The sequence below is a fragment of the Podarcis vaucheri genome (assembly GCF_965113315.1).
Source record: "Podarcis vaucheri genome assembly, chromosome: Z".
Classification (NCBI taxonomy): domain Eukaryota; kingdom Metazoa; phylum Chordata; class Lepidosauria; order Squamata; family Lacertidae; genus Podarcis; species Podarcis vaucheri.
This window is the reverse complement of record NC_138758.1, coordinates 1336880-1364530: the sequence shown is the minus strand read 5'-3', so window position 1 is coordinate 1364530 and position 27651 is coordinate 1336880. Positions and strand designations below refer to the sequence as shown.

Sequence of the window (27651 nt, the reverse complement as noted above, 5' to 3'; positions counted from 1 at the left end):
AACCCCCAAGAGTTGGTTCCTATCGTTGGGTGACTCTGCACACCTATTTTCAGGTTTGCTGCTTTAAAAAAAGAGTATCTGCCTTTCCCCACATCTTCCACATGGTAACATCCCTTTACTGTGTAAAACTGAATAGGTCCCATTTTAGTTTCCTGTTACTTTACATAAAATTACAGTCTAAACTGTAACGGGCTAGCTGCACCCAGGATTTTTTAAAAAATAAATAAATTTGAGAAGCTGAAGGAACATGGGCATAGCCAGGATTGGGGGGGCAGGTCTTTTGCTAGGGGGGATGAACCTCAGTTTGCTGTGCATTTTTATTGATTTTTTATTGATTATGGAGGGCAGCTGCCCCTCCCTGCCCCCCTTGCTACGCCGGTGTAAAGGGACAAAATAACGTTGCTGAGAATGTGTTGAAGTGCAGAGTGTTTGAGGACTGGGACATTTGCAGGGAAACCAAAATGCTTGTTTACAAAGATATTGTACTCCCAACCTTACTGTCTGCTTGTGAAACATGGACCACTTATAAACGCCATCTCCAACTCCTCGAAAGATTCCATCAACAATGTCTCTGAAAAATTTTACACATCACTTGGGAAGACAGGCGAACTAATGCCAGTGTACTGGAAGAAGCAAAGAGCACCAGTGTTGAAGCAATGATTCTTCAACATCATCTTTGTTGGACTGGTCATGTTGTGGGGATGCCTAATAATAATAATAATAATAATTTATTATTTGTACCCCGCCCATCTGGCTGGGTTTCCCCAGCCACTCTGGGCGGCTTCCATAGAAACCAAAAAACACTAAAATATCACACATTAAAAACTTCCCTGAACAGGGCTGCCTTAAGATGTCTTCTGAATGTCAGGTAGTTGTTTATCTCTTTGACATCTGGTGGGAGGGCGTTCCACAGGGCGGGCGCCACCACCGAGAAGGCCCTCTGCCTGGTTCCCTGTAGCTTTGCTTATCGCAATGAGGGAACCGCCAGAAGGCCCTCGGCGCTGGACCTCAGCGTCCGGGTAGAACGATGGGGGTGGAGACGCTCCTTCAGGTATACTGGGCCGAGGCCGTTTAGGGCTTTAAAGGTCAACACCAGCACTTTGAATTGTGCTCAGAAACGTACTGGGAGCCAATGTAGGTCTTTCAAGACCGGTGTTATGTGGTCTCGGTGGCCGCCCCCAGTCACCAGTCTAGCTGCCGCATTCTGGATTAGTTGTAGTTTCCGGGTCACCTTCAAAGGTAGCCCCATGTAGAGCGCATTACAGTAGTCCAAGCAGGAGATAACTAGAGCATGCACCACTCTGGCGAGACAGTCCGCGGGCAGGTAGGGTCTCAGCCTGCATACCAGGTGGAGTTGGTAAACAGCTGCCCTGGATATAGAATTGAACTGCGCCTCCATGGACAGCTGTGAGTCCAAAGTGACTCCCAGGCTGCGCACCTGGTCCTTCAGGGGCACAGTTACCCTATTCAGGACCAGGGAGTCCTCCACACCAGCCCGCCCCCTGTCCCCCAAAAACAGTACTTCTGTCTTGTCAGGATTCAACTTCAATCCATTAGCCGCCATCCATCCTCCAACCGCCTCCAGGCACTCACACAGGACCTTCACCGCCTTCACTGGTTCTGATTTGAAAGAGAGGTAGAGCTGGGTGTCATCTGCATACTGATGAACACCCAGTCCAAACCCCCTGATGATCTCTCCCAGCGGCTTCATATAGATGTTAAAAAGCATGGGGGAGAGGACAGAACCCTGAGGCACCCCACAAGTGAGAGCCCAGGGGTCTGAACACTCATTCCCCCCCCCACTTTCTGAACACGGCCCAGGAGGAAGGAGCGGAACCACTGTATAACAGTGCCCCCAGCTCCCAGCCCCTCTAGACGGTCCTGAAGGATATTATGGTCAATTGTATCAAAGGCCGCTGAGAGATCCAGCAGAACTAGGAAACAATGATGATCTTCTTCCAAAGCAACTACTCTATTCCGAACTTAAAAAGGGAAAGCATAATGCTGGTGGTCAACAAAAGAGGTTTACAGACTGTCTCAAGGCAAATCTAAAAAAAGTATAAACACCATCAGCGGGGAAGCACTGGCCTGCGAGCGCTCCAGTTGGAGAACAGCCTTTACCAAAGGTGTCCTGGACTTTGAAGACACTCGAACTCAGGACACAAGTGAGAAACGGGCGAAGAGGAAGGCACGCTTGGCAAACCCTCACCATGGTCAACTCCCGCCCAGAAACCTATGTCCCCACTGTGGAAGGACGTGTGGGTCCAGAATTGGCCTCCACAGTCACTTACGAACTCACTGTTAAAATCCGTGTTTATGGAAGACAATCTTACTCGGATACGTCGGGTCGCCAAAGAAGTCTTCAACTAGCTTTTTCTCAGAGTAGACCCATTAAAATTAATGGACCCATTAGAGAAGGTTGGAAAACGTTTATTGAATATATGGGAAATAACTGAGTACAGCTGAAAATGCTGGCAGCATTAAGAGAAATTTAACAGTGTAGATAAGTTTTGATGGATGTACAGTAATAATGGAATACTGAATGGTATAGGGTATAGTTTTCGTAAAACATGCAGGGATTTATGATACCATTGAACGAGAAGGGGAGTCATTGATATTGTAAGGATGTAAAAATGAGTGCTTTAAATTGTAAAACAGAAATTTTAATAATACATTATATATATATATATATATATATATATATATATATATATATATATATGCTTTCGTAGATTTTCACGGGTATAGGAATGCAGGTTTTGGTGTCTTCGGGTGTCTTCCCGTGTAAGAGTCGGGGTGTCTGTGCGACGTTTCGACGAGGTCTCACTCGTCATCTTCAGGCTGGTGCTTTCGGCTTCTTGTTACTGGAACAGAGCAGAGTCTGGTGTTTGAGTTCCTATAAATACTGTTGAGGGGTGTGGTGTATAGCCTCCAACGTTCTGGGCAGAGAGGAAGTTCCTAGATTAGTGTGCCTCTTCTTCTTTTGTTCCTTAATTACTTGAGGGATATCCTGAGTGATTTCATGAGTGATATTCTGAATACCACTGGGTGGGTCATTAAGTGTAGATTAGTTGCTAAAGCTTTTGTGTCTTGACCTCTTGAGCTTGTGAAGAGTTTTTCTGAGAAGATGGCTGTGCTGCATTTAGTTGTGCTCTGGCTTGGCTTCGTGTATAGGGGCGAGCTGTGGTTTTGTGCCTTGTGCCAGCCAGATCTGTGTAGGGATTGCAGGGGGGTGCAGCATCCGGAGGTGCCACTATAGTTTGGCTACTGGATGGAGTCTGTAATATGTCTGTGGAGAGGGTCTGGGTTTGGGTCTGGTGTGGTTGATTGGTGACGGCGTTCTGTGTGCCTCTGGTTCTGGTGTCGGTTTTTGTGGGGAGGGCTAATTTCCAGATGTCTGGCAGGCGGGACGTGTCGTCACGCTTGTTCATGTTGTGAGGGTGTTTCTCTATCTCGATGGCTTCCATGATTATTCTCTTGTGGTGATGTTCGATGTTAAAGAGCAATTTGGAATCTGCAAAATTAATTTCGTGTCCTGTTTCTTTCATGTGTTGGAAAAGAGAGGAAGTTTTTTCTTCTTTTTTGACGGCATTCTTGTGTTCTGCGATACGTGCATTTATTCGTCTGTTTGTTTGTCCAATGTACGTGGCTGGGCAGACTTTGCAGGGTATTTCATAGACCCCTTGGTTTTCCAGCTGGATTTTGTCTTTTGGGTTTCTGAGGATATTGGCTATTTTTTGGTTGGTGCAGAAGGCTGTTTTGATATTGTGTTTATGGAGGATTTTGCTGATTTTGTCTGTAGTGCCCTTGATATAAGGAAGGAGGGCCATGCCATTGTTTTCTTCTGTGTCTTGGTTTTTGGGGGGTGTTTCTTTTTGGATTAGCTTCGTAACCCTGTTTTTCTGGTATCCATTGGCGATTAGCACATTTGAGAGATTCTGTAACTCAGTTGTCAAGTGGTCTTTGTCAGCCAGGCGTTTGGTTCTGGAGATGAGAGTCTTGGCTACGGAGTTTATTTGTGCAGGGTGGTGGTGTGATTGTGCATGTAAGTAGCGGTTGGTGTGTGTTTTTTTCCGGTAGATAGTGTGTCCTAGGGAGCCATCAGGTTTTTTGTAGATTAGGACGTCAAGAAAGGGGAGTTGGTTGTTGTCTTCTATTTCCATAGTGAATTGTATTTTGGGGTGTAGGCTGTTGAGATGTGTGAGGAAGCTATCTAGTTTTTCTTTCCCGTGTTGCCAAATTACAAAGGTGTCGTCAACATATCTGAGCCAAAGTTTGGGTTTGTGTTCTGACTTGTCTAAAGCATTGGTTTCAAAGTGTTCCATGTACAAATTTGCGATGACCGGTGAGAGGGGTGATCCCATAGGTGCTCCTTCTATCTGTTTGTATCTTTGTCCATTGTGGATGAAGTACGTGTTGGTTAGGCAGTGGTTGGTCAGGTCCAGGATGTATTTGGGGGGGTTGTATTTGTTTTGAATGGCTGTCAAGGCTTCATTAATGGGCACTTGAGTGAAGAGAGATACAACATCGAAGCTCACAAGTAGGTCATCGGGATGTAGGTATTGCTTCTTTATTGTTTCTATGAACTGGAAGGAGTATTGTCAGGGTTACTTCCAGATCCTAGCTCACAGAGGATCACGCTAGCCAGCGATCGTTAAATAAAAGTCTTTATTGAGTTACAGTCTCCATTCTCGAGCTGCTGCGTGCAACCCTACGTCTTATGCTTTGATCGGCGAAGCTCCGTCTGAGTCTCCGCCCCTTGCGCACCAACTTAATATCCTAGCCCTGCTCCACCTTTTCCGCCTGACAGTTCTCCTCTGGGTCCCTCTGCCCCCCTGGGTCTCTTCCTTCTGGGATTCTTCTGACGCTGACCCCCCTGACTCTCCTGTCTCCTTGCGCCGGGCTTTAGGACCCGGCTCCCTTTCCGGGCTGCCTACTGCGCCACCTTCCTGTGCATTTGAACTTGGCGCGCGCGCCCAACCTTCCACTTTCCGTCTAACCGTCACTTCGCTCCCTGATGGAGGTGTGGCCACTCCTGACTCGTGCCCTCCCCCCTGTTGCGAGCTGCCAGCGCTTGATCCCTGGCGCTCTTCCTCTTTCCTACTCTCTGGCGGTGACGCTGGTCCCGATCTCCAATTGCTCCCCTCTGAGTCCCCTCTGGCTCTATCTTCCTGGGGTGTCCCCCTAGTCTCCCCCCTTGCCCTGGCCACTGGTGCTCCTTTTTGTGAATCTTCTGATTCACTGGAAAGACTCGGAGATCTCGGGTCGTCGTCATCACTCATCCTTTCTTCTGCCTCCTCCCCCTCGCTCTCTGTTTCCTCCCTTGCCCTCGCCTCTGCTCCTGAACCCCTGACATATGTATATGTTAATGGCGCTTTATCGTAGTCCACTGCGCCTTTGTAACCAGCAGGGAAACAAAGCAAAGCTGCAGCACGCACTCCGCCCCTTTCCAGGCCAGTACTGGAAAAGTAATCATATCCATTTTCTGCCTTTTAGTAACAATAGTTTTCTTGCGATCCAGATGCGCCAAGAAGGGGCGGTGGGAGGGAGGGAGGGAGAACAGCCCACTTTCTCCTCTCATTGGCGGCCGCTGCACCGCGAGCTCCACCTTTCCCCGACGGCTCCGCTGACTTAGAGAGCGGTGGGGATCTCTGCTCGCGGCAGTTGTGCGCGGACCTCAGAGCGATCCAGGAGAGCGCTTGCTGGGCTCCTAAGCAGAGGCCAGCTACAGCAGAGAGAGGACTTGCCGCCGGGACAGCTGCCGCGCCTGTAGGATGCAACGGAACACTTCGCCCGAGAACCCAGGCTCCGAGTCGGACGTGCCTGATTCTTCTCTGCCCCCTTGGCCACCCTCGAGCCTTTCGCCCTCCGCGCCCCCATTACCCGCTCCCACTCCTGCCGTGGAAGGCGCTGCTGCCGCTGGGCCGGAAGAGTCGGGGTCCCGGGAAAAGTTTCGCGGAGGCGCGAAGCTGCCACGCTTCTCCGTCTGCCCTCAGCGTACTGCAGGGTCCGGGCTGGAGACGGTTTTTGTCGCCGCGGCTTCGGCTCTGAAGATGGCTCTGCCCTCGGAGAAGAAAACATCTCCGGGCGGAGCTGCTTCGGCTCTGAAGATGGCTCTGCCCTCGGAGAAGAAAACATCTCCGGGCGGAGCTGCTTCGGCTCTGAAGATGGCTCTGCCCTCGGAGAAGAAAACATCTCCGGGCGGAGCTGCTTCGGCTACTGGTGGCCAGTTTCCAACCAGGGTAAGTACAGAGGGAGAGGCAGGAAAGGGGTGTTAGGCTGTAATGCCCACCTTGAGTCTCTCCAGCTCAAGGTGGGCATTCTACCTGGAGGGCACCGGCCGGGGAAAGATGTTGTAAGGTGAAAGGCAAGAAGGCGAACTGGTTTAAATAACTGAACTTTGCAGAACTTTCTGAGTGAAAACCATAGCTCTCTGTTGCTTTAGGCAACAGCTCTAAGAGTGCAAAACTGAGTCCAGCCTGTGGCTTGTGCAGACAGGTGCAATCCACTCTTTCCCAAGAGGCTGCCAGTCAATTTAATGTCTACTTCTGGTGTAAATGTTTCCCAATCCCCTGTCCTCTCCAGGAATATGAGGCACTGAAGAGGGCAATCAAACGACTTGAGAGGGTGCTGGACAGACTGTATAAGAAGAATGAAATACTCCTCAGAAGGAAACAGCTGATGGAGCTAGAAGGTAATTTTGAGAATCCTGTATTTGCAAATCCAGGGATGTGGCCGTCCAAATTTTGTTGGGCTACAAGTCCCATCCTCCATAATGACTGCTGGCCATGTTGGCAGGGGCTTATGGGAGTGTGAGGGCTACAGCCCCCACCACCCACCCCAGTGTGGAGCACAGCTCAAGACGCCTTTGTGGGGAGGAGGCAGACCTTGGCAGGGTTGCCTTTGCTGGGCGGACGTCTTGGCAGGGGTGTTGTTCCCCCACGCAGGAGGCCATAGCAGACTGTGCGTGTGCCTCTGAAGGGCACAAAGGTTTGCTGCCTCCTTGTGGCCCAGATTTCCTGTCTTCCTTGTGTGCCCATTTTTTTGCCAAAAAGAATGAACACACGGCATAATGAAAATGCAGCACATGGTATCACGTACCAATTTTAACTGGTGGTTATTTGACTTTTCCCTCAGCTTTTGCTTCAGATGAAGAAGAGAAGGAAGAGAAGGAAGAGAAGGGAGAGATGGGAGAGACGGAGCCCCCACAGAAGGAGAAATAAAGAAAACCGGAGATTGGGAGAATATTGCTGTCTATGTATTTCTACATATTTCATTAGATCATTTAAAAAGATTAACAGCAATATATGTATTTGCTTTAAATAAAGTTTCTGAGAACATGCTGTGAATATGTCTTCTTAACAGTTTGAATGAGACATGATAGAACTAACATCAGCAGGAGTTGGCTTTAACTTCCTTCTAATAAACTACTGTTGTTGTTGTTGTTGTTGTTGTTATTATTATTATTATTATTATTATTATTATTATTATTATTATTCCTTCTAATAAACTACTGTTTCTTTTGCCTGCCCTACTTCACCTTTTTATTGTAATCCTGGGCATAGCTGTCTACAGCAGTTTTCTCACGATCTCGGTAGTGGCGCCCGCCTTGTGGAACGCCCTCCCACCAAATGTCAAAGCGATAAACAACTACCTGACATTCAGAAGACATCTGAAGGCAGCCCTGTTCAGGGAACTCTTTAATATGTGACATTTTAGTGTATTTTTCATCTTTGTTGGAAGCCGCCCAGAGTGGCTGGGGAAACCCAGCCAGATGGGCAGGGTACAAATAATAAATTATTATTATTATTATTATTATTATTATTATTATTATTATTCTGTTGAAGTTTCTTCCCCACCCCCCAAATTTAGACTCTTAGCTTCCCAAGTATTTAACGGAGTTGGAATTCTGTATGATTCTACAAAATTGCCCATAACGCTTCCCCCTCCATCACAAAGAGGAAATATCAAATGTTCCCCTAGGTATGGAACTGTTTCTGTATGCGATGTCTCCTACCTGTGAGATCTCCTTGGCTCCTAGTCACCTGGAATTTGTTGTGGCTCTCATATTGAAAAGATTTAGCTAAATTAAGGACAAAGCCCAGAATAGAGTTGTTATGGAATCTGGCACCGCAGTCCTTATCTACCCCCTCCTACATGCATAGTGTAATCGTTGAGCTTTTGCTGAAATTCCAAGGATTTCGCAGTCCAAAGAAGAGTAACCTGCTTTGCACAAGAAAGTCTTCATATCATTCTGCAGAAAGGGGCATGACAAAGTGTTAAAGTAATTTCTTGCAGTATGGTGTAGATCAGGCATGTCCAAAGTCTGTTTTGGGGGCCTAATCCAGCCTGCCGGTCGGTTAAATCCGGTCCCTGTGGCAGTTTATTTCCTGGGGTACAATCCTAAAAAAACTTCAACATCTTCAACACCTAAAAAAAGCTCAACAACTCCAACCCTAAAAAAAGCTCAGTCCTAAATTTACCTACGTTCTTTAAAAAGGTCAACAACTTGGCTGGTGCTTTGGTCAACCCCCACAGCCCTTCACTTCATCAAATCTGGCCCTCTTTGAAAAAAGTTTGGAAACCACTGGGGTAGATAAAAAGCTGCTACTCATTAGGTAAAAGGTAAAGGTAAAGGAGCCCCTGATGGTTAAGTCCAGTCAAAGCCCTGGATGGTTAAGTCCACTCTGGCGTCACTCATCTCGCTTTCAGGCTGAGGGAGCTGGTGTTTGTCCACAGACAGCTTTCCAGGTCATGTGGCCAGCAGGACTAAACCGCTTCTGGAACAACCAAACACTGTGACGGAAACCAGAGCGCATGGAAACGCCATTTACCTTTCTGCTCCAGCGGGACCTATTTATCTACTTGCACTTTGACATGCTTTCGAACCGCTAGGTTGGCAGGAGCAGGGACAGAGCAACGGGGATTCGAACCGCCGACCTTCCGATTGGCAAGCCCAAGAGGCTCAGTGGCTGAGACCACAGCACCACCTGCTCCTAGTGCTACTCATTAGCTCACTGCTATTACTCTGTTTGCCAAGTTGATTTTCTTTTTCTGTTTTAGTTTTTACTTAGATCCGTTTCTTTTAATGTATTATGAAAAGTTTTTAATAACATCTTAGGGGGGGAGGAGAAATATGTCCCTGATTTTTTTATTTGGGAGAGTTAAAAGAGTCAAGGGAAGAAGAATGGGGCACAAGAACGAGAGGACTGCCAACAAAACTAAAGTAAAGCCTGAGTTTATTGCACCTTTTTAATAACCTGGGGCTGGGGGGGGAGGGGGAGCATGTTCAGTGCCAGATTTAGGGTGGTGTGGGGAGTTCCACTGCACAGGGTGCCAAGCAGAAGTGGGGAATAATAATAATAATAATAATAATAATAATAATAATAATAATAGAAGTCTATATTTATATGGGTATCCACTGAGAAGATCCATTAAAATTAACTGCACCAAAAGAAATTATAGTGAAAATAAGGATGGGGAGGCAAATTTTCTCCTCGTTCTGAATGCCATATTACCAATGTCTGCCCCTGGCATGTGCTTTCCACAAAAAAAATGCACCCCCAGCTTGGAGCCAGGGGCTCTTAATTAGCTTATTTTGCAGAGTGCTTTGACAGCAGATAAAGATCTGGCATCCATCTCACCCACGCTCTGGCCTTGCCAGCTGCTGAGCCTGTTGTTCCCTCCTCTGGCTCCACAGGCAACCACATCATATACGCTCAAGGGCACTCTTAGCTGGGAGCTCTCTCTGGAGCTCAAGGGCGCTCTTATCTGGGAGCTCTCTCTTGTTTCCTTCCCAGCAGGATAAGGCTCCCTACTCTGGAAAGCAATACAGCAAAAGCAAAAGTTCACCAGGCATCCTGAGTAAGGTACCCCTGCCCATACGGGCCAGTCGTGTCCGACTCTAGGGTTGTGCGCTCATCTCACTTAAGAGGCCAGGAGCCAGCGCTGTCCGCAGACACTTCCGGGTCACGTGGCCAGCGTGACAAAGCTACTCTGGTGAGCCAGCACCAGCGCAGCGCACGGAAACGTAGGGACCCTCTGTTGACAAGCGTCAGTTTCACAGCCGCAGCTTTTGAAAGAGAAGTGGGTTCTGCTTCTTGTCATCATCTGCCTGAGACTTCCCTCTCCATCCTAACATTGATCAAGAACAGGGTTGTGAGCTCCCAATTTCTTTCTGGGGCAGTTCACTAGCCAAATCCAGGCCCCGTCTTAATTTCTGTTGCACTGATCTGTCTTTGCTGCACTGGGTGATATGTGACTGGGAGGAGCAGCAGCAGCAGCAGCAGCAGGTGATTCCATTCACTCTCACAGGTTGTTAGGTTTTCAGTAGGGAACGGGATGCCTATTTGAATGCAAGAGGTGAAAAAAGCAGCAGCAGCCTGTTTGGCTTTTTCACCTCCTAAGACCTAAAGGGATCAACAAATAAGCCATGGCAGGGAAACTGCATCATTTTGCAAGTCAGTGTTGCATTTTGCTACTTTTCCCTGTAAAGGATGGGTTTGTTCAGGGAAGTTTTTAATGTGTGATGTCATATTGTGCTTTTATTATTTTTTGTTGGGAGCTGCCCAGAGTGGCTGGGGGCAACCTCGTCAGATGGGTGCATATTATTATTATTATTATTATTATTATTAGCATCATCATCATCATCAGGCTGCATAGGGTAGACTTGAAATATTTCCCATCATAAGGAGAATTATTGTTCCCTAACCATTAAACAGTAAATTTATACAGCTTGCAAAAAAGGTGAAAGTGTTAAGTAGAGTGAAGAGCAGCAGGGCCATTGTAGTAAAGATTTCAAGTGTGCCTTGCTATTTGTAATGCTGTGCAATGCACTATCATTTAAAAGTGCTATAGTAGCAAGAAAGTGGCCCTTGCCTAAAGCTGTAGAATGGTTGGCTTGTCCTGGGGCAAGGGAGGGTGGTTTATTCTGCCGTTAAAGCACAACCAAGTTTGCTTTACCAGTGTGGCCTCTGGCTAAGAAGCGAGCCTGGGTAAAGCAATTGAAATTTGAGACCCTGGGATAGGTCTCAAACAGCCCCGAACCAAACCTCTGGCAAGAGGAAAGATGTTCCTTTGCAGTGGAACAACATCCATTCAAGTGCTTCTGCCCCAGCCCTCCATTGGACTACTGAATGGCCAAAGACAAGATTGCCAGAAGCCCCGGAATAATTGTGTGTTTTATGGAGGCATGTATTTTAGCTCTTCTTGAAAAGAATCACCTAAAATTGCATATAGGGGAAGCTATTCTCCTAATGGTGCAGCATTAAAACTGCTATCATGTTTAGTAAAGCTAAGCAAGGTCTGGTATGGTTCTAAATGGGATGGGAGACTGTGTGTTGAGATTCCTGCATTACAGCAGGGTGTACTGGATGGGTCTTTCTCAACTTGATTAATAAGAAAGTCCATTTGGCATGAAGTACAGCCAATATAACAAAAAAAACCACCTTTGTTATTTTTAGGAAAAGTTTCTTTGGAGTTTTGATCATACAAACTCCAATATTTTAACCGCATTATACAAACAAGGGAAAAGAAAGGAAAACATGCTCATAGATAGAGGGCACAGAGACCCATTCTTGGACCATAGACTCTGTGGACTATAGAGAAAGGCAACCTCCAGCTAATAAGGCCCAAACAGGATAAATATAGACATTCTAAAGCTAGACAGTACTGTCTTGGAATTCAAGTTGAAAGAGAAGAAGACGGTTCATTTCTTCTTAGCCAAAAGCAAAAGATTTCTGAAATTATCTAAAGCATGCAGATGCAAGAAATGTACCCAGTTGCCACACCCATGACTACTGACTTTTTAAAGAATCAAGATGATTCAAAGCTATTGCCAGACAACAATGAGTGCAGGTCAGTGATTGGAAAGCTTTTGTGTCTTGTTACTACATGTAGACCTGACTTAGCCAGTGCCATAGAAAAGTAAATGTTCCCACTGAATGTGACTGGATGGTTTGGTGGTTTGGTACTTACGGGGTACAATAAACTGTAAATTAAGATTACCAGCTGTTAATAATCCTGAAATGATTGGTTTTACTGATGCTGATTGGGCTGGATATAAAACTGATTATAAATCCACAGGTGGATATGTATTTATATTTGGAAATGGTCCCATTTCATGAGGCAATTATAAACAGAATTGTATAGCCTTATCTTCCACAGAGTCTGAATACATTGCAGCTACAGTAGCGTGCAGAGAGATGGCCTGGTCAACTTAGTCAACTAACCAAGGACTTTGGGTTGGTGAGAAACGGGCCTGTTAGCCTAATGGGGGACAACCAGAGCTGCCTAAAGCCTTTTCCCCAAGAGCAGAGGAATTGGCACTCCCTTGAGTCTACCCCACCTCTGCAGCCACTCAGTTAGAATCATACAATCATAGAATCATAGAGTTGGAAGAGACCACAAGGGCCATCGAGTCCAACCCCCTGCCAAGCAGGAAACACCATCAGAGCACTCCTGACATATGGTTGTCAAGCCTCTGCTTAAAGACCTCCAAAGCAGGAGACTCCACCACACTCCTTGGCAGCAAATTCCACTGTCGAACAGCTCTTACTGTCAGGAAGTTCTTCCTAATGTTTAGGTGGAATCTTCTTTCTTGTAGTTTGGATCCATTGCTCCGTGTCCGCTTCTCTGGAGCAGCAGAAAACAACCTTTCTCCCTCCTCTATGTGACATCCTTTTATATATTTGAACATGGCTATCATATCACCCCTTAACCTCCTCTTCTCCAGGCTAAACATGCCCAGCTCCCGAGTCGTATCTTGGAAGATGAACACCTTGTGACTTGAACGTTTTGGCTCCCAAATGCCACAAACCCGGAAGTGACTGTTCCGGTTTGCGAATGTTCTTTGGAACACGAACATCCGACGCGGGTTCCGCCGGTTCCGATTGGCTGCAGAAAGTCATGCCTTGGTTTCCAAACATTTTGGAAGTCAAACAGACTTCTAGAATGGATTCTGTTTGACTTCCGAGTTATGACTGTACTACTTGTCTGTACCTCTTCCTGGCCTTCTCTCTCTCTCCTCTGACCTCTCCAAACAGATCATCACTTTGTCTGTTTTTCTGGCCTCAGCAATACACAAAAGTCAAGTGGGGAAAGCAGCATGCATGGCACTGGGATGTCAGAGCTGGCCCACAGATGAGGTGGGGTGAAGCAGCCACCTCAGGTGGAAAGAAGGAGACCCCCACCTGCCCTGCCACAGGCAGAACCCAGCACCCGTCCCCACTGGACAAGATGATTGGGAGCACTTTACAGAATGCCCCTCCTCTCGCTGAGTTTGGTGACAGGATGTCAAGCAGCCTTGACACAGGAGGACATTCCGACACATTGCATTGCTCCTTGTCTTCCTGCCCTTGAGGTGGCGAAGGCATTTGGGAATGCTTTGCTAAATGCTTTGCTGAGTTTAGCGGAAAGGGGGACATGTGCCAGTGAAAGTGGGGGGGCCAGGTCACAGCAGTGAGGCCAGAGGAGCCACATCCCTGTTTCCCCTCAGATGGTGAAAGATGCTGAAAGAAGAAGCAGAGGAGCAGACTCCAAATCGCAGCACCAGCAGAGGGAAGGAGACTGATTCCGAGATGCCTGCACTGGAGGGTGATGAGGGAACTGAGAACTGGTGGCTCCAGAACCCCATGCATAAGGAGGGACAGAAATAAGGAGAGGGGTTGCAGTAGACCACCTGGCAGCTGGGTGGGATGTCACAGGTAAAGGTGCATTGGGAAATAAGAGCAGAAGCGAGAGGCAAAGTACCAGATGCACCAGATGCAGTCTATGCCAGACTGAGAAGGCACCTGGGTACAGTGGTACACTTTGGGGACAGACTCCACTAACCTGGAAGTAGTACCTCGGGTTAAGTCAGAACCTTGCCTCAGGATGAGAACAGAAATCATGCATTGGCAGCAGCGGGAGGCCCCATTAGCTAAAGTGGTGCCTCAGGTTAAGAACGGTTTCAGGTTAAGAACGGACCTCCAGAACGAATTAAGTACTTAACCCGAGGTACCACTGTATAGTCACATGGCGGGAGGAATAAGAAGCTTCGGCTTTGGAAGACCGTGGCATGATCATAGCTCATTGGTAGGAAGCATACATGTCTTACAGGCAGAAGACTTACCTCTCGGCATCTTCAGTGAAAAGGGTCTTGAGTAGCAAGGTGTCTGCTCTGTGACTTGCTGCTATTCTTATTTATTATAGTTTAGAAATTATTTGTTGTAATTGTTAGTGGTGAATTTCTGTTTAATTGTTATTTGCTGATATTTAATTTTATTGTGTACTATTATATACTAATGGATTATTGAATATCACTTTGATATAAGTTGTTTATTTTAAAGTTATGTTTTTATTATGACATTTTTGTTTTGGATCAGATTGTTATAAGGTCTTTGTTGTTATAAGGTCTTTACTGTTACTGTCAACAGTATAGTATAGTATAGTATAGTATAGTATAGTATAGTATAGTATAGTATAGTATAAAAAGGTAAAGATACCCCTGCCCATACGGGCCAGTCGTGTCCGACTCTAGGGTTGTGCACCCATCTCACTTAAGAGGCTGGGGGCCAGCACTGTCCAGAGACACTTCCGGGTCACATGGCCAACGTGACGAAGCTGCAACTGGTGAGCCAGCACCAGCACCGCACACGGAAACGCCATTTACCTTCCCGCTATAAAGCGGTACCTATTTATCTACTTGCACTTAGGGGTGCTTTCGAACTGCTAGGTGGGCAGGAGCTGGGACCGAAAGACAGGAGCTCAGCCCGCCACGGGGATTCGAACAGTCGACCATACGATCGGCAAGCCCTGGGCACTGTGGTTTTACCCACAGCGCCACCCGCGTCCCTATAGTATAGTATAGTATAGTATAGTATAGTATAGTATAGTATAGTGTATAGTAATATAGAAAGGTGGTATACAAATTAAAAGTGAAATGAAATACATACATTCTTTCTGTTTTCTATGAAATTTCCTTGCCATCATGGTTGTACTTTATTTGTCCAGTAATCTCACTCACCTCTGTTTACCTGAAGGAGCGTCTCCACCCCCATCATTCAGCCCAGACACTGAGGTCCAGCTCCGATGGCCTTCTGGTGGTTCCCTCCCTGCGAGAAGTGAGCTTGCAGGGAACCAGGCAGAGGGCCTTCTTGGTGGTGGCTCCCTCCCTGTGGAACCCCCTCCCATCAGATGTCAAGGAGAGAAGTAACTACAGTATATAACAACTATCTGACTTTTAGAAGACACCTGAAGGCAGCCTGTTCAGGGAAGTTTTTAATGGTTGATGTTTTATTATGTTTTATTATATGTTGGAAGCTGCCCATAGTGGCTGAGGCAGCCCAGTCAGATGGGTGGGGTACAAAATAAAAGTATGATGGTGATGATGACGACGACTAACTTTTAAGATACCTTTACCCTCTAAGCCAATGTGGTGTAGTGGTTAGAGTACAGTGGATGTTCGGGTTGTGAACGTATCTGTGTGGGATGCACGTTTGCAACCTGCAGTGTTTGCAACCCGCAGCAGCTCGTCTGCGCACATGCGGGTTGCGATTCAGCGTTTCTGCACATGCACAAAACGTGATTTAGTGCTTCTGCGCATCACGACCACCGAAACCCGGAAGTAACCCGTACTTCTGGGTTTCGGCGGTCCATAACCAAAAAAAGGCAAGCTGAACCGTCTGTAACCCGAGGTATGACTGATAAATGAGAAGGAAACACTTGGGACCCAAACATTATGTTGGTTTGGAGGACATAGGGGAAATTTGATTTTATTTCAGTTAGTTACCTAGTTTATTTGTTATATTGGTTCTGTGTTTGCGCAGTTTGCCAAAGTATCACAGTGTAATGCAATTGCAACAGACTGTTTCATTCCACTGAAGTCAAATGGGCCTTAGAAAGCACTGCTAATAACAAGGCCAGTGGAAGTGATGATATTCCAGCTGAACTATTTAAAATTTTAAAAGATGATGCTGTTAAGGTGCTACACTCAATATGCCAGCAAATTTGGAAAACTCAGCAGTGGCCAGAGAATTGGAGAAGATCAGTCTACATCCCAACCCAAAGAAGGGCAGTGCCAAAGAATGCTCCAGCTACCGCACAATTGCGCTCATTTCACACGCTAGCAAGGTTATGCTTAAAATTCTACAAGGCAGGCTTAAGCAGCATGTGGACCGAGAACTCCCAGAAGTGCAAGCTGGATTTCGAGGGGCAGAGGAACCAGAGACCAAATTGCAAACATGCACTGGATTATGGAGAAAGCTAGAGAGTTCCAGAAATACATCTACTTCTGTTTCATTGACTAGGCAAAAGTATTTGACTGTGTTGACCACAGCAAACTATGGCAAGTTCTTCAAGAAATGGGAGTGCCTGGTCACCTCATCTGTCTCCTGAGAAATCTCTATTTGGGACAAGAAGCTACAGTTAGAACTGGAACTGGAACAACTAATTGGTTCAAAATTGGGAAAGGATTACGGCAAGGCTGTATATTGTCTCCCTGCTTATTTAACTTATATGCAGAATTCATCGTGCAAAAGGTGGGCTGGATGAATCCCAAGTTGGAATTAAGATAGCCAGAAGAAATAGCAACAGCCTCCGATATGCAGATGACACAACCTTGATGGCAGAAAGTGAAGAGGATTTAAAGAACCTTTTAATGAGGGTGAAAGAGGAGAGCGCAAAATATGGTCTGAAGCTCAACATCAAAAAAACGAAGATCATGGCCACTGGTCCCATCACCTCCTGGCAAATAGAAGGGGAAGAAATGGAGGCAGTGAGAGATTTTACTTTCTTGGGCTCCATGATCACTGCAGATGGTGACAGCAGCCACGAAATTAAAAGACGCCTGCTCCTTGGGAGAAAGGCGATGGCAAACCTAGACAGCATCTTAAAAGCAGAGACATCACCTTGCCAACAAAGGTCCGTATAGTAAAAGCCATGGTTTTCCCAGTAGTGATGTATGGAAGTGAGAGCTGGACCATAAAGAAGGCTGATCGCCGAAGAATTGATGCTTTTGAATTCTGGTGCTGGAGGAGACTCTTGAGAGTCCCATGGACTGCAAGAAGATCAAACGTATCCATTCTTAAGGAAATCAGCCCTGAGTGCTCACTGGAAGGACAGATCGTGAAGCTGAGGCTCCAAGACTTTGGCCACCTCATGAGAAGAGAAGACTCCCTGGAAAATACCCTAATGCTGGGAAAGATGGAGGGCACAAGGAGAAGGGGACGACAGAGGACGAGATGGTGGGACAGAGTTCTCGAAGCTACCAGCATGAGTTTGACCAAACTGCGGGAGGCTGTGGAAGATAGGAGTGCCTGGCGTGCTCTGGTCCAGGGGGTCACGAAGAGTTGGACACGACTAAACGACTAAACAACAACAACATTTCATTCCACAGGCAGGCATCTGCTTCTTATGCACCTTCTTATTCTTGAAAGCCAAAGAGAAGCTGCTTGTTTTGTCTGCATATAACCTTGAGCTTCTCTTGTAAGCTTCTCCGAGAAATGTGGAGCAGGCAGCTGATAAACTGTGGGTTTCTTCCCTCAAGTGCAACATGGACCTACAGTATTTTTCATCTGGTAGAGGAACACTTGCAAATATTGCACAGTTTTGTGATCAAAACTACGCAATCGGCATTTAACAAACAGTGTCATAATAAAAATGTGTGCATGGGCACAACAAAGAAGCATGACGAGGGGAACTGGTGTTGTCCCACACACTTAAGGGAAAGATTCCTTCTTGCCAGTGATTTGTGTGCTGTTCAAGAACTGCAACAGAGAAGATCAAAGTCTCAGAGAAGAGTGACCAAGATCATGAAGTGCCTTAGGATGAACAGTTGAGGGAAGTGGGTACATTTGTTTAGCCTTGGAAAGAGAAGACAAAGAGGTGATATGAGAGCCATCTTCAAAGATCTGAAGGGCCATCATGTGGAAGAGGAAGCAAGCTTGTTTTCTCCTGCTCCAGAGGGGAGCACCCAAATAACAAGAAAGGAGATTCCAACTAAACATTGGGAAGAACGTTCTGATGGCAAGTTCTGTTTGACAGTGGCGTGGACTACCTTGGAAGGTGGTGGACTCTCCTTCAGTACAGGTTTCTAAGCAGTGGCCTTCTGTCAGGGATGAGATTGAGACTGAGATTCCTGCACTGCGGGGGCTGGAATAGATGACCCTTGGTGTCCCAGCTGCAATACTATAATTCTATGACCAGCTAATTCAATCTTTTGTGTTGCTTACAATGGCTTCTGTTCTGAATGGGCCTGACTGCACCAGTGTACAAAACATTTTGAGATTCAAAGGTTTTTAAAGAAAGTTAAGGAATGGTTTTCAGACCTGGGTGTGGGTGTGCAAAGGAAATAACAAATAGTGGTTTCTTTGCCCCCCCCCCCTTTACTTCTTGTGAGCTTAGAGACATACTTCAAAAGCCAATGTTTATTAAAGTTCTCTTAATCGCAACTTGGTTTGTGTCTTCTGAGTTGCCCTTCAATGCCACCTCTGTAGGTACTTTAACATCTTTCTTCCTCTATCCCCCTCCCCTCCCAAATCAACTCTGAACACCTCCTGCCCTTGGAAGCCTAATAAGAAGCTGTTGCAGGAGAGGGACTGTGAGGAAGATGAGGAAGAGAGTACAAGGGATCTTTTCACAGGTTTTGTTCTTTTTTTCATTATGAATACAACCTGGTACTCCCAGATTTCTAGTCTCCGAGCAACCAATGACGATGAAGGCAGCAGTCATCTCCCCAAGGTTTCACTGCTGATTTCCAGATTATATCGGAGCTTTCACAGGACATAAAAGCCACTTCCACTAATGGAAATCTGATGCCCACTTCCATGGTGTTTTATTCGGGGGGGGGAATCTGTTAACAGTTTCCCCCTCCCCAAAAAATCTGGAAAATCACAGGAGTAAAGTGAGGATAGTGAGGGCAGTAGATGAGGGCAGAGTAAAGTGAGGGCAGTAGATGAGCAGACAGTTCTTTCCTGCCCTTTCCTGGGGGGGAGAGGGTAATGGTGAGGGGGAGACAGAATCCCACATGTGTGGAAAGGGTAGGGGTCCAATGGGGCTTATGGCTGTGTCACCATAGCCACTGGTTGAATGAGAGCGCCACATGCTGCTCTCTCAGCCAGAAAAGCCACAATTCCGTAAAGCAAGAGTTGCTGTAGTGTGAAAGAAGCATCAGAAAAGTGCAAGCATTATACTCAAGAAAACTAATGAAAACTTGAATGCCACTCATTAACTGAATTTTGTTTACTGCTGGAGATGTGTAACAGCTCCTCGCATTATCCTCAATGAATGGGTTGCCTTACTTCTCATCAGTACATAGGGGGAAATAAACATAAAAATAATAGATCCATATTTCATTTTCTCTCTGTGGCTTTTTTTATTGCAAAGTCTGTGTGCAGTCTGCCAGAATCTGATTATAGGGGGGGACCTGGGTGGCTTATTTAAAGAGGGGAAAACAAATTGAGAGAGAGAGATGAGAACTCCTACTGGTAGCATTGCAAAGGTTTGTGTTTGTTAAGGCTGACCCCAGCTGGGTGCTTCACAGCTTACAACTAATCTGCCTAAGAGTTTCCTTCAGCCTGAAGGGTATATACTGCCTCAAGCTGTCTCTTTAAACAAATAGCTGAAAATACCAGGAATCAAGCAGCAGCCATAGTTTATGCATGTCACCAGAAAGTCCATGAGTGAAGAGAGTCCTCCTCCTTTTCTTTTGCTTTTGAGAACTCTACAAAGCAGGTAATTGTGGCAGGTGCATTTTTTAAACTCTACAATTCAGCCACGCTGGGTGAAGCTGCACTGTGTGGAAATTCCATCCTCCCCTGCCCCACCCATCTTCATCATTGCTAGAGAGACAGATTCTCCACCTCCCCCATGTTTTGCTTTTGATTTTTTATTGGGTCTTATAAACAAGAATAATGTTATACAAATAAGTATACCAAGATTTATCATGTCATTTGTATATCACAAAAATAGCATAATATCAGCACTTCGCAAAATTCAGAGCATGGGAAGTCACACAAAGATATAAAATTTGGCATTTATATTTGGATTTTTTTATTGTATTGTAATTTGTAATATTTTAATGTGGCTTTTATTGGATTATTAAATTGGAAAACTTTAAAAAAAATAGCACCATAAATGTGGAAAAATATCTACCACATATATTTCATTATTAGTGGTCAATGTATAAGTTATTGGTTCATGAATTGGTTTAAACAATTAGGAAGAGGAAGAAAAAAGGGGAAAAGGGGAAGGGGGAGTGGCAAGGGGTGTGTGGGCGGGTGGTTATGCTTCTATTATTCAACTGGAGTACTGTGTCCAGTTCTGGGCACCACAATTCAAGAAGGACACTGACAAACTGGAACGTGTCCAGAGGAGGGCAACCAAAATGGTCAAAGGCCTGGAAACGATGCCTTATGAGGAACGGCTAAGGGAGCTGGGCATGTTTAGCCTGGAGAAGAGGAGGTTAAGGGGTGATATGATAGCCATGTTCAAATATATAAAAGGATGTCACATAGAGGAGGGAGAAAGGTTGTTTTCTGCTGCTCCAGAGAAGCGGACACGGAGCAATGGATCCAAACTACAAGAAAGAAGATTCCACCTAAACATTAGGAAGAACTTCCTGACAGTAAGAGCTGTTCGACAGTGGAATTTGCTGCCAAGGAGTGTGGTGGAGTCTCCTACTTTGGAGGTCTTTAAGCAGAGGCTTGACAACCATATGTCAGGAGTGCTCTGATGGTGTTTCCTGCTTGGCAGGGGTTGGACTCGATGGCCCTTGTGGTCTCTTCCAACTCTATGATTCTATGATTCTATGATTCTATGAACTTGGGGGTGTCAGCGTTACTTGTATGTGTTACTATTCACTTGTTGTATTTCCTTGGTGGTGAGAGAGGTTTGGGGTGGCTTAAGGTGTAGTTGGCGGCTGTAATGAGAATTATTCTTTTGTGTGAGAGGGGTTTGAGTGTATATTTTTGAATTACCGGGTAGGTGCAATTTTTTTCTGCCATTTGTGAAGTTGGGCTAGGGGAATCCAGATTGGGAGTATTTGAAAAGGAAGGTTAATTTTGGGAGGGTGATCATTTGCCTACAGGTAAATTTTGCAAAGTCTGAGGCTATGTGCTTCAACACACACCCCAATACAATTCTGCTGCAACAGGGAAACTTAGCTACTTTTACTGTGGTTGACTTTTGCTATGTGCTTAATGCTCCTTCTATGCGTTGCAGAAGCCATAACTGCTATGGTGCTCTAGCAGCATCTAATGGTTGAACACTTACATGATAGTGAAGTAGTTCAAGTGTTATAAGTTTATTGTTCTACCCAAGGGCCATGACAATGTTTTAACAATAGTATTAAAATAATAATACAGAACATACATATGTAATATAAGCCAACATACTTTTTCCTTATATGTTTTGCAGCTCGGGCCACTCTGTGTTACAAAGCCATTATAGGCAGTGAGGGTTGGGCTGCCATTGTGTTTCCAAACCATCCATGCCCAACCCTTGGTCCTGCACATGCACCCCATCACCAGCCCAGAAGACCCTCCAAGCTCCTCCTAGTGGCAATATTCTCCCCACCAGAAAGCAAAGTTTGGGTGAGTTTTCAAGCTAGGGATGAAATTCTGCTGTAGAAAAGAAGCTGAAGAAGTTGGGACTTGTTCCTGGGGGAACTTTGGGGAATCCTGTGGAAAAACCTACAACTTTTCTTTTAAAAAAATAGAATCCTACCATTACAGGAGCAAATGTTTTAACTGACTGTAAAAGTGTCGGGGGGGGGGGGATGATCCAACCAGGAGCATAAAAAACATTACAATTGTTCAGTAGAGCTGGTTGTGTAACACAAATGAATTGGATAAAATTGCACTGGCTTGTATTCAACACAGCACCCCCTAAACCTGTTCTAGTGGCTCCCTCAACCACCTGGAGCAAATTTGGGGAGGGCAGGTGGAGCCCATGGCGCAAACTGAAATTGCTCCACTCACACCTTCAGTTGAATACTGCCCACTGCATTGAATGACTTCTAAAAAGAAAATATTAAAAGGATGTGCAAGCTCCACAATACTGGCTTTGGGAAGGACATGACTGAGGAAGTGCTACGTCTACCAATTTTTATTTTTATTTAATTTTATTGGCAGTTGCCAGCTATACCAAGTTGAATCTTAGGGAATGCTGACCATGATGAGGGTTGTGTAAACCATCAGAAAAAAGAAGCTTATTTCTATACCAGGCTAAACTCATTTACTAATAATAATAATAAAAAAATTATTTATATCCCGCCCTCCCCAGCCGAAGCCGGGCTCAGGGCGGCTAACAACACTAAAATAGTGCAACATTATAAAAACATCATAAGAATTCATTAAAATCAAAATTGATGGCAACCATAAACTAAAGTATTGTAAAGATTGCCAAAGGAGGGAGTCAGGCTGTGCCCTAACCAAAAGCCTGGTGGAACGGCTCTGTCTTGCAGGCCCTGCGGAAAGATGTCAAGTCCTGCAGGGCCCTTGTCTCTTGTGACAGAGCGTTCCACCAGGTTGGAGCCGCAGCCGAAAAAGCCCTGGCTCTAGTTGAGGCCAGCCTAACCTCTCTGTGGCCTGGGACCTTCAAGATGTTTTTATTTGAGGACCGTAAGTTCCTCTGTGGGGCATACCAGGAGAGGCGGTCCTGTAGATACGAGGGTCCTAGGCCGTGTAGGGCTTTGAAGGTTAAAACCAGCACCTTAAACCTGATCCTGTACTCCACCGGGAGCCAGTGCAGCTGGTATAGCACCGGATGAATGTGATCCCGCAGCGAAGACCCCGTAAGGAGTCTCGCTGCGGCATTCTGCACCCACTGGAGTTTCTGGGTCAGTCTCAAGGGCAGCCCCACATAGAGCGAGTTACAATAATCCAGTCTGGAGGTGACCGTCGCATGGATCACAGTGGCTAGGTCAGGACGAGAGAGATAAGGGGCCAACTGCTTAGCTCGGCGGAGATGAAAAAATGCCACCTTTGTTATAGCTGCAATCTGCGCCTCCATAGAGAGGGAGGTATCGAAGATTACACCCAAACTCTTAACGGACGGTGCTGGCACTAATTGCACCCCCGCAAGAGATGGGAGTTGCCCCCTCAATCCCATATCATCCCGTCCCAGCCAGAGGACCTCTGTCTTCGAAGGATTTAACTTCAACCGGCTCCCACGTAACCATCCAGCCACAGCTTCCAAACATCTGGTCAGTGTGTCTGGGGCCGAGTTAGGATGGCCATCCATCAACAGATAGAGTTGGGTGTCATCAGCATACTGATGGCAACCCAGCCCAAAACTCCGGACAAGCTGGGCGAGGGGGCGCATAAAGATGTTGAAAAGCATCGGGGAGAGAATCGCACCCTGAGGCACTCCACACACCAAGGAGTGGCGGGATGACAATTCCCCCCCAAGCGCCACCCTCTGTCCCCGACCAGAGAGAAACGAGCGCAGCCATTGAAGGACTGTGCCCTGGATCCCCACGTCGGCGAGGCGGTGGTCCAGGAGTTCGTGATCGACCATGTCAAAGGCTGCTGACAGATCTAGAAGAATCAGCAGCCCTGACCCGCCTCGATCCAGCTGCCTGCGGAGATCATCTGTTAGGGCGACCAGAGCCGTCTCGGTCCCATGACCAGCGCGGAAGCCGGACTGGAATGGATCCAGAGCAGATGTTTCATCCAGAAACCCACCAAGCTGTTTAGCAACCGCTCTCTCAATCACCTTACCCAGGAACGGAAGATTCGAAACCGGGCGGTAATTGGATAGATCTGAGGGATCTAATGATGTTTTCTTTAAGAGCGGACGCACCACTGCCTCCTTCAGTTCCCCTGGGAATATCCCGGTGCCAAGGGACAAATTGATGATATCCCCCAGGGGGCCCCGCACCTCGTCTGGACACGCTCTAATCAGCCATGACGGGCATGGGTCAAGAGGACAGGTGGTGGGCTTTCCAGCTTGGAGGAATCTGTCCACATCGGCTGGAGATATCCGGTCAAAGTGGTCCAATACTGGACCCGAGGACAGTCGAGGGGCCTCCAGTTCCTTTATTGTATCCAAATTGGCAGAGAGGTCATGGCGGAGCAACAGGACCTTCTCCGCAAAAAAGCTCGCAAATGCCTCACAGCTGTGTGTCGAATTGTTATTTAAATTTGGCTGTCCTTCGAGGGACGTTAAAGACCGAATTATACTAAATAATTGTGCCGGGCGAGAGCTAGCGGATGCAATGGAGGCCGAGAAGTAGGACTTCTTAGCAGCCTTCACCGCCATCTCGTAGGTTTTCATAAAAACCCTATAAGATGTTCTTGAGGCTCCGTCACGGGCACCCCGCCATACTCGCTCTAGCCGTCTGAGGTCCCGCTTCATTTTCCGGAGCTCCTCAGTAAACCAGGGAGCCCGGTTTCTGCGGGGTCGCAGAGGGCGCTTAGGTGCGATCTCATCGATGGCTGCCAGGAGCTGGGTATTCCAGCCCTCAACAAGCTCAGTCAATGAGTCGCCAGGGGGAGAAAGGTCCCGCAAGGCTTGACGGAATCTATCAGGGTCCATCAGCCTCCACGGGCGAGCCCAAATCGGCTCACCACCTAAGCAGGGTGGGGGCGGAACATCAATCCTGGCTTTCATAGCATAGTGATCAGACCATGGCACCTTCATCGAAGGAAACATGATCACATCTATACCGACGCCAAAGATCAGATCCAGCGTGTGGCCTGCTTGATGTGTGGGGCCCGAAACAAACTGGGAGAGCCCTAGTGTCGCCATGGAAGACACCAGGTCCAGAGCCTGTGAGGAGGGAGTGGCATCAGCATGGAAGTTGAAGTCTCCCAATACCAATAGGTTAGGGAACTCCAAGGCCCAGCCGGCCACCGCCTCCAGCAAGGAAACAAGCAGATTCCACAACTTGCATACATTTAGGCAAACATCCACATATATTTTGCCAATGCCCATCTGCACACCAAATTAAAATCTTACTTAGGCCTTGCTTCCAATTTTTATCAGTAATTTACAGTCATACATTATTATCTAGAACAGAGGTTCCCAAACTGTGGTCCATAAGCTTCATTCAAATGGTGTGCCTTAATATCCACTTAATTTTTTAATTGTAATTGTTGTTGCTTCTTTTATTTCTCATACTGTAGTTTATTTGAGTTCTATGGAATGCAAACTGCAATACAATGAAACACAAGAAATAAAAGCAACAATAAAAATGCAATTAAAGATCATACATTGTCTCATCGCAGCATGTTACAATTGCTACAGCAGGCACAAAGACCATCAGCAATTTTCAAGTGATCCATGGAAGTTTGGAAACCACTGATCTAGAAACTTAAAAAAAAAAATGAATATGTTTTGTCTATGGCGGGCTTACCAACGGGGCCCTGGAAGCGAACATGTGCTGTGTGACTCACCACTTGGTAACCTTGAGTTGCCTGTCTTATCTCAGATTTAGACTTCACATATTTTTACTTCTTTAGAGGAAGGATGAACCAGTATCAGTGGAGCTGTCATTCCAGACAAACACTCAGGACAACAGCTTTCTACCATCAGGAAAAGTGTTTGTAGGATGCACAAGAGGCTAATACCTGCCATGTAATAGGGGAGGGGGTTCACTTGAGAATACATGAGGGGATCGTGCTGGATAGCTCAGTCCCATCTCAGCTATGGGAAGGGCCCTATGCATTCATCAATGCACACGCATGGAACTCCTCTTTGTAAAGGGGATCCTGGGATACTCAAGACCGTCTCTTGCATGAACTGGCAGGGGAAACTGATGGATTCTTCTTGCTGTGGCAAGTGACTGAGGTGATAACAAGGCTTTCAAAGCTAGCATAGAGGAAATGGGAAAATATTTGAGCAGACGCTAGAGACTTCCTTTAACGGGATTTCTGCTTCATGCTAACCATTTAACACTTTGCAAGACTGCTTGCTGGCTAAAGACCTTTGTTTAAAGCTCTACAAGCTGAGCCTATGTTATTCAGAAGCAAGCACCGAGTTAAATGGAGCTAACTCTCCACGGAACAGTGCACAGGGCTGTAATCATAATAACCCAAATCCAGGCCATCTGATCCAAATTCCAGCATGCTGACCACTATACAGTGGTACCTCAGGTTACAGACGCTTCACGTTACAGACTCTGCTAACCCAGAAATAGTGCTTGAGGTTAAGAACTTTGCTTCAGGATGAGAACAGAAATCGAGCAGCAGCAGTGCGGCGGCAGCAGGAGGCCCCATTAGCTAAAGTGATGCTTCAGGTTAAGAACAGTTTCAGGTTAAGAACAGACCTCCAGGACGAATTAAGTTCTTAACCCGAGGTACCACTGTACCAGCTTTTGCCAGCTCAGGGATCAACTACAGCTTGTCATGATGAGCTCACACACATCTCAATTTATCTCTATACCATCAAACTTTAGAAATATGACTTCCGTTTCAACAACAGAAATATCTGTGCAAATGTTTTTTATTTATTCTTTTAAATAAGTGTGCAGAAGTGAAAAAGTGAAAGCAGCAATCCCTCTTGCTGTTCTGGCTTCTGGGATAGCTGCGCAGCCTGCATTCGCTCCATAAGACGCACACACATTTCCCCTTACTTTTTAGGAGGGAAAAGGTGAGTCTTATAGAGCTGTTTAAATAAAAATGGCTGCAACCAAGTACACGTTTTCAAGACATCTGTAATTATTAGATACAACCAGAAGGCAAAACCATTGTTCAGAAGAGAATGACCATTTGTGGGTAGAGGCCTCTGGGCCTTTGTATAAAGCATAGCACAACACACACCATTAATTGCTGTGATAATTGAAGCTCATAAGATGTACTAATTCAAAATGGCAATGAGCTGAACTTGTGTCATTTAAATTTGTTGGTTAGAGTAGAGGTGGCTCTGCTGGATGGATGAAGCCACCTACCTGTCAATCACCTGACGGTCATTATGAAAACTTTGCCCACAGAGCAAAAATGAATTCAAAACCATGCCTGCAATTGGACAAAGCCAATGGGAGAATTCCTGAGTGCCGCTGATGCCAGTGGGGCTTGCCGAGCGGCACTCTCTTTAAAAATAATAATAATAATAATAATTATATTTATTAATAGTTTCAGAATAATAGAGAAAGAGAAAAAATAAAAAAACACTACAATATAGAAAGAAGAAAAAACAAAACATAAAAACCAATACAGCAATGCAACAAAAAAAAGAAAAAGGAAAAAAACACAAATCCCAAATTACATATCTTTAACTTCCATTTGCTTGTTTCATTGACCTCCTCACACCTCCCTTTTTGTATTCTAGTTTAATTAGTTATTTCAGCAAATTCTTTCCATCTTTCTCGATTTTTGTTAAATAATTTATCTTAACATTTTAACCTAATAGTTTACTCAACAAATCCTTCCCATCTTTCCCCATATTCTGTTATTTAAATTACCTTAATTTATTTAACCTTATCTTACCCTAAAATACCTTAAAGCTTGAATCTTAATGCTCAAATATACATAGCTCCTGATATCATTTCTGCTAGAGTCATATAGTTTCATTCCAACATTTTCCCTAATATTCATTTATTTTAGGCTAATTCCCCAAATAAAATTTTTCTTTATAGATTTTCTTCCAATCTTCATCCAACGTCTCTTCTTCCTGGTCTCGGGTCGTGTCAGTCCTTACTGTCCATTCCATCTAGTCCATCAACCTGGAAGT

General features: G+C 45.8%; 1 protein-coding gene and 1 long non-coding RNA gene across 2 annotated transcripts in view; one reads left to right on the top strand and one right to left on the bottom strand.

Moving 5' to 3' along the window:
* Positions 1 to 275: 275 nt before the first annotated feature.
* LOC309523593 overlaps positions 276 to 27651 on the bottom strand; it is a 46079-nt gene continuing 18703 nt past the window's right edge. The window contains exon 3 of the long non-coding RNA XR_014215464.1: positions 276 to 705. This is a non-coding gene — a long non-coding RNA (uncharacterized lncRNA). The remainder of the gene's footprint in view (positions 706 to 27651) is intronic.
* Positions 5588 to 7446, top strand: LOC309523395 (uncharacterized protein). Its single transcript, XM_082207162.1, has 3 exons — positions 5588 to 6242; positions 6586 to 6694; positions 7138 to 7446. The coding sequence occupies exons 1-3, from the start codon at positions 5775 to 5777 to the stop codon at positions 7221 to 7223; spliced, it is 663 nt and encodes a 220-aa protein (XP_082063288.1). The 5' UTR covers positions 5588 to 5774; the 3' UTR covers positions 7224 to 7446.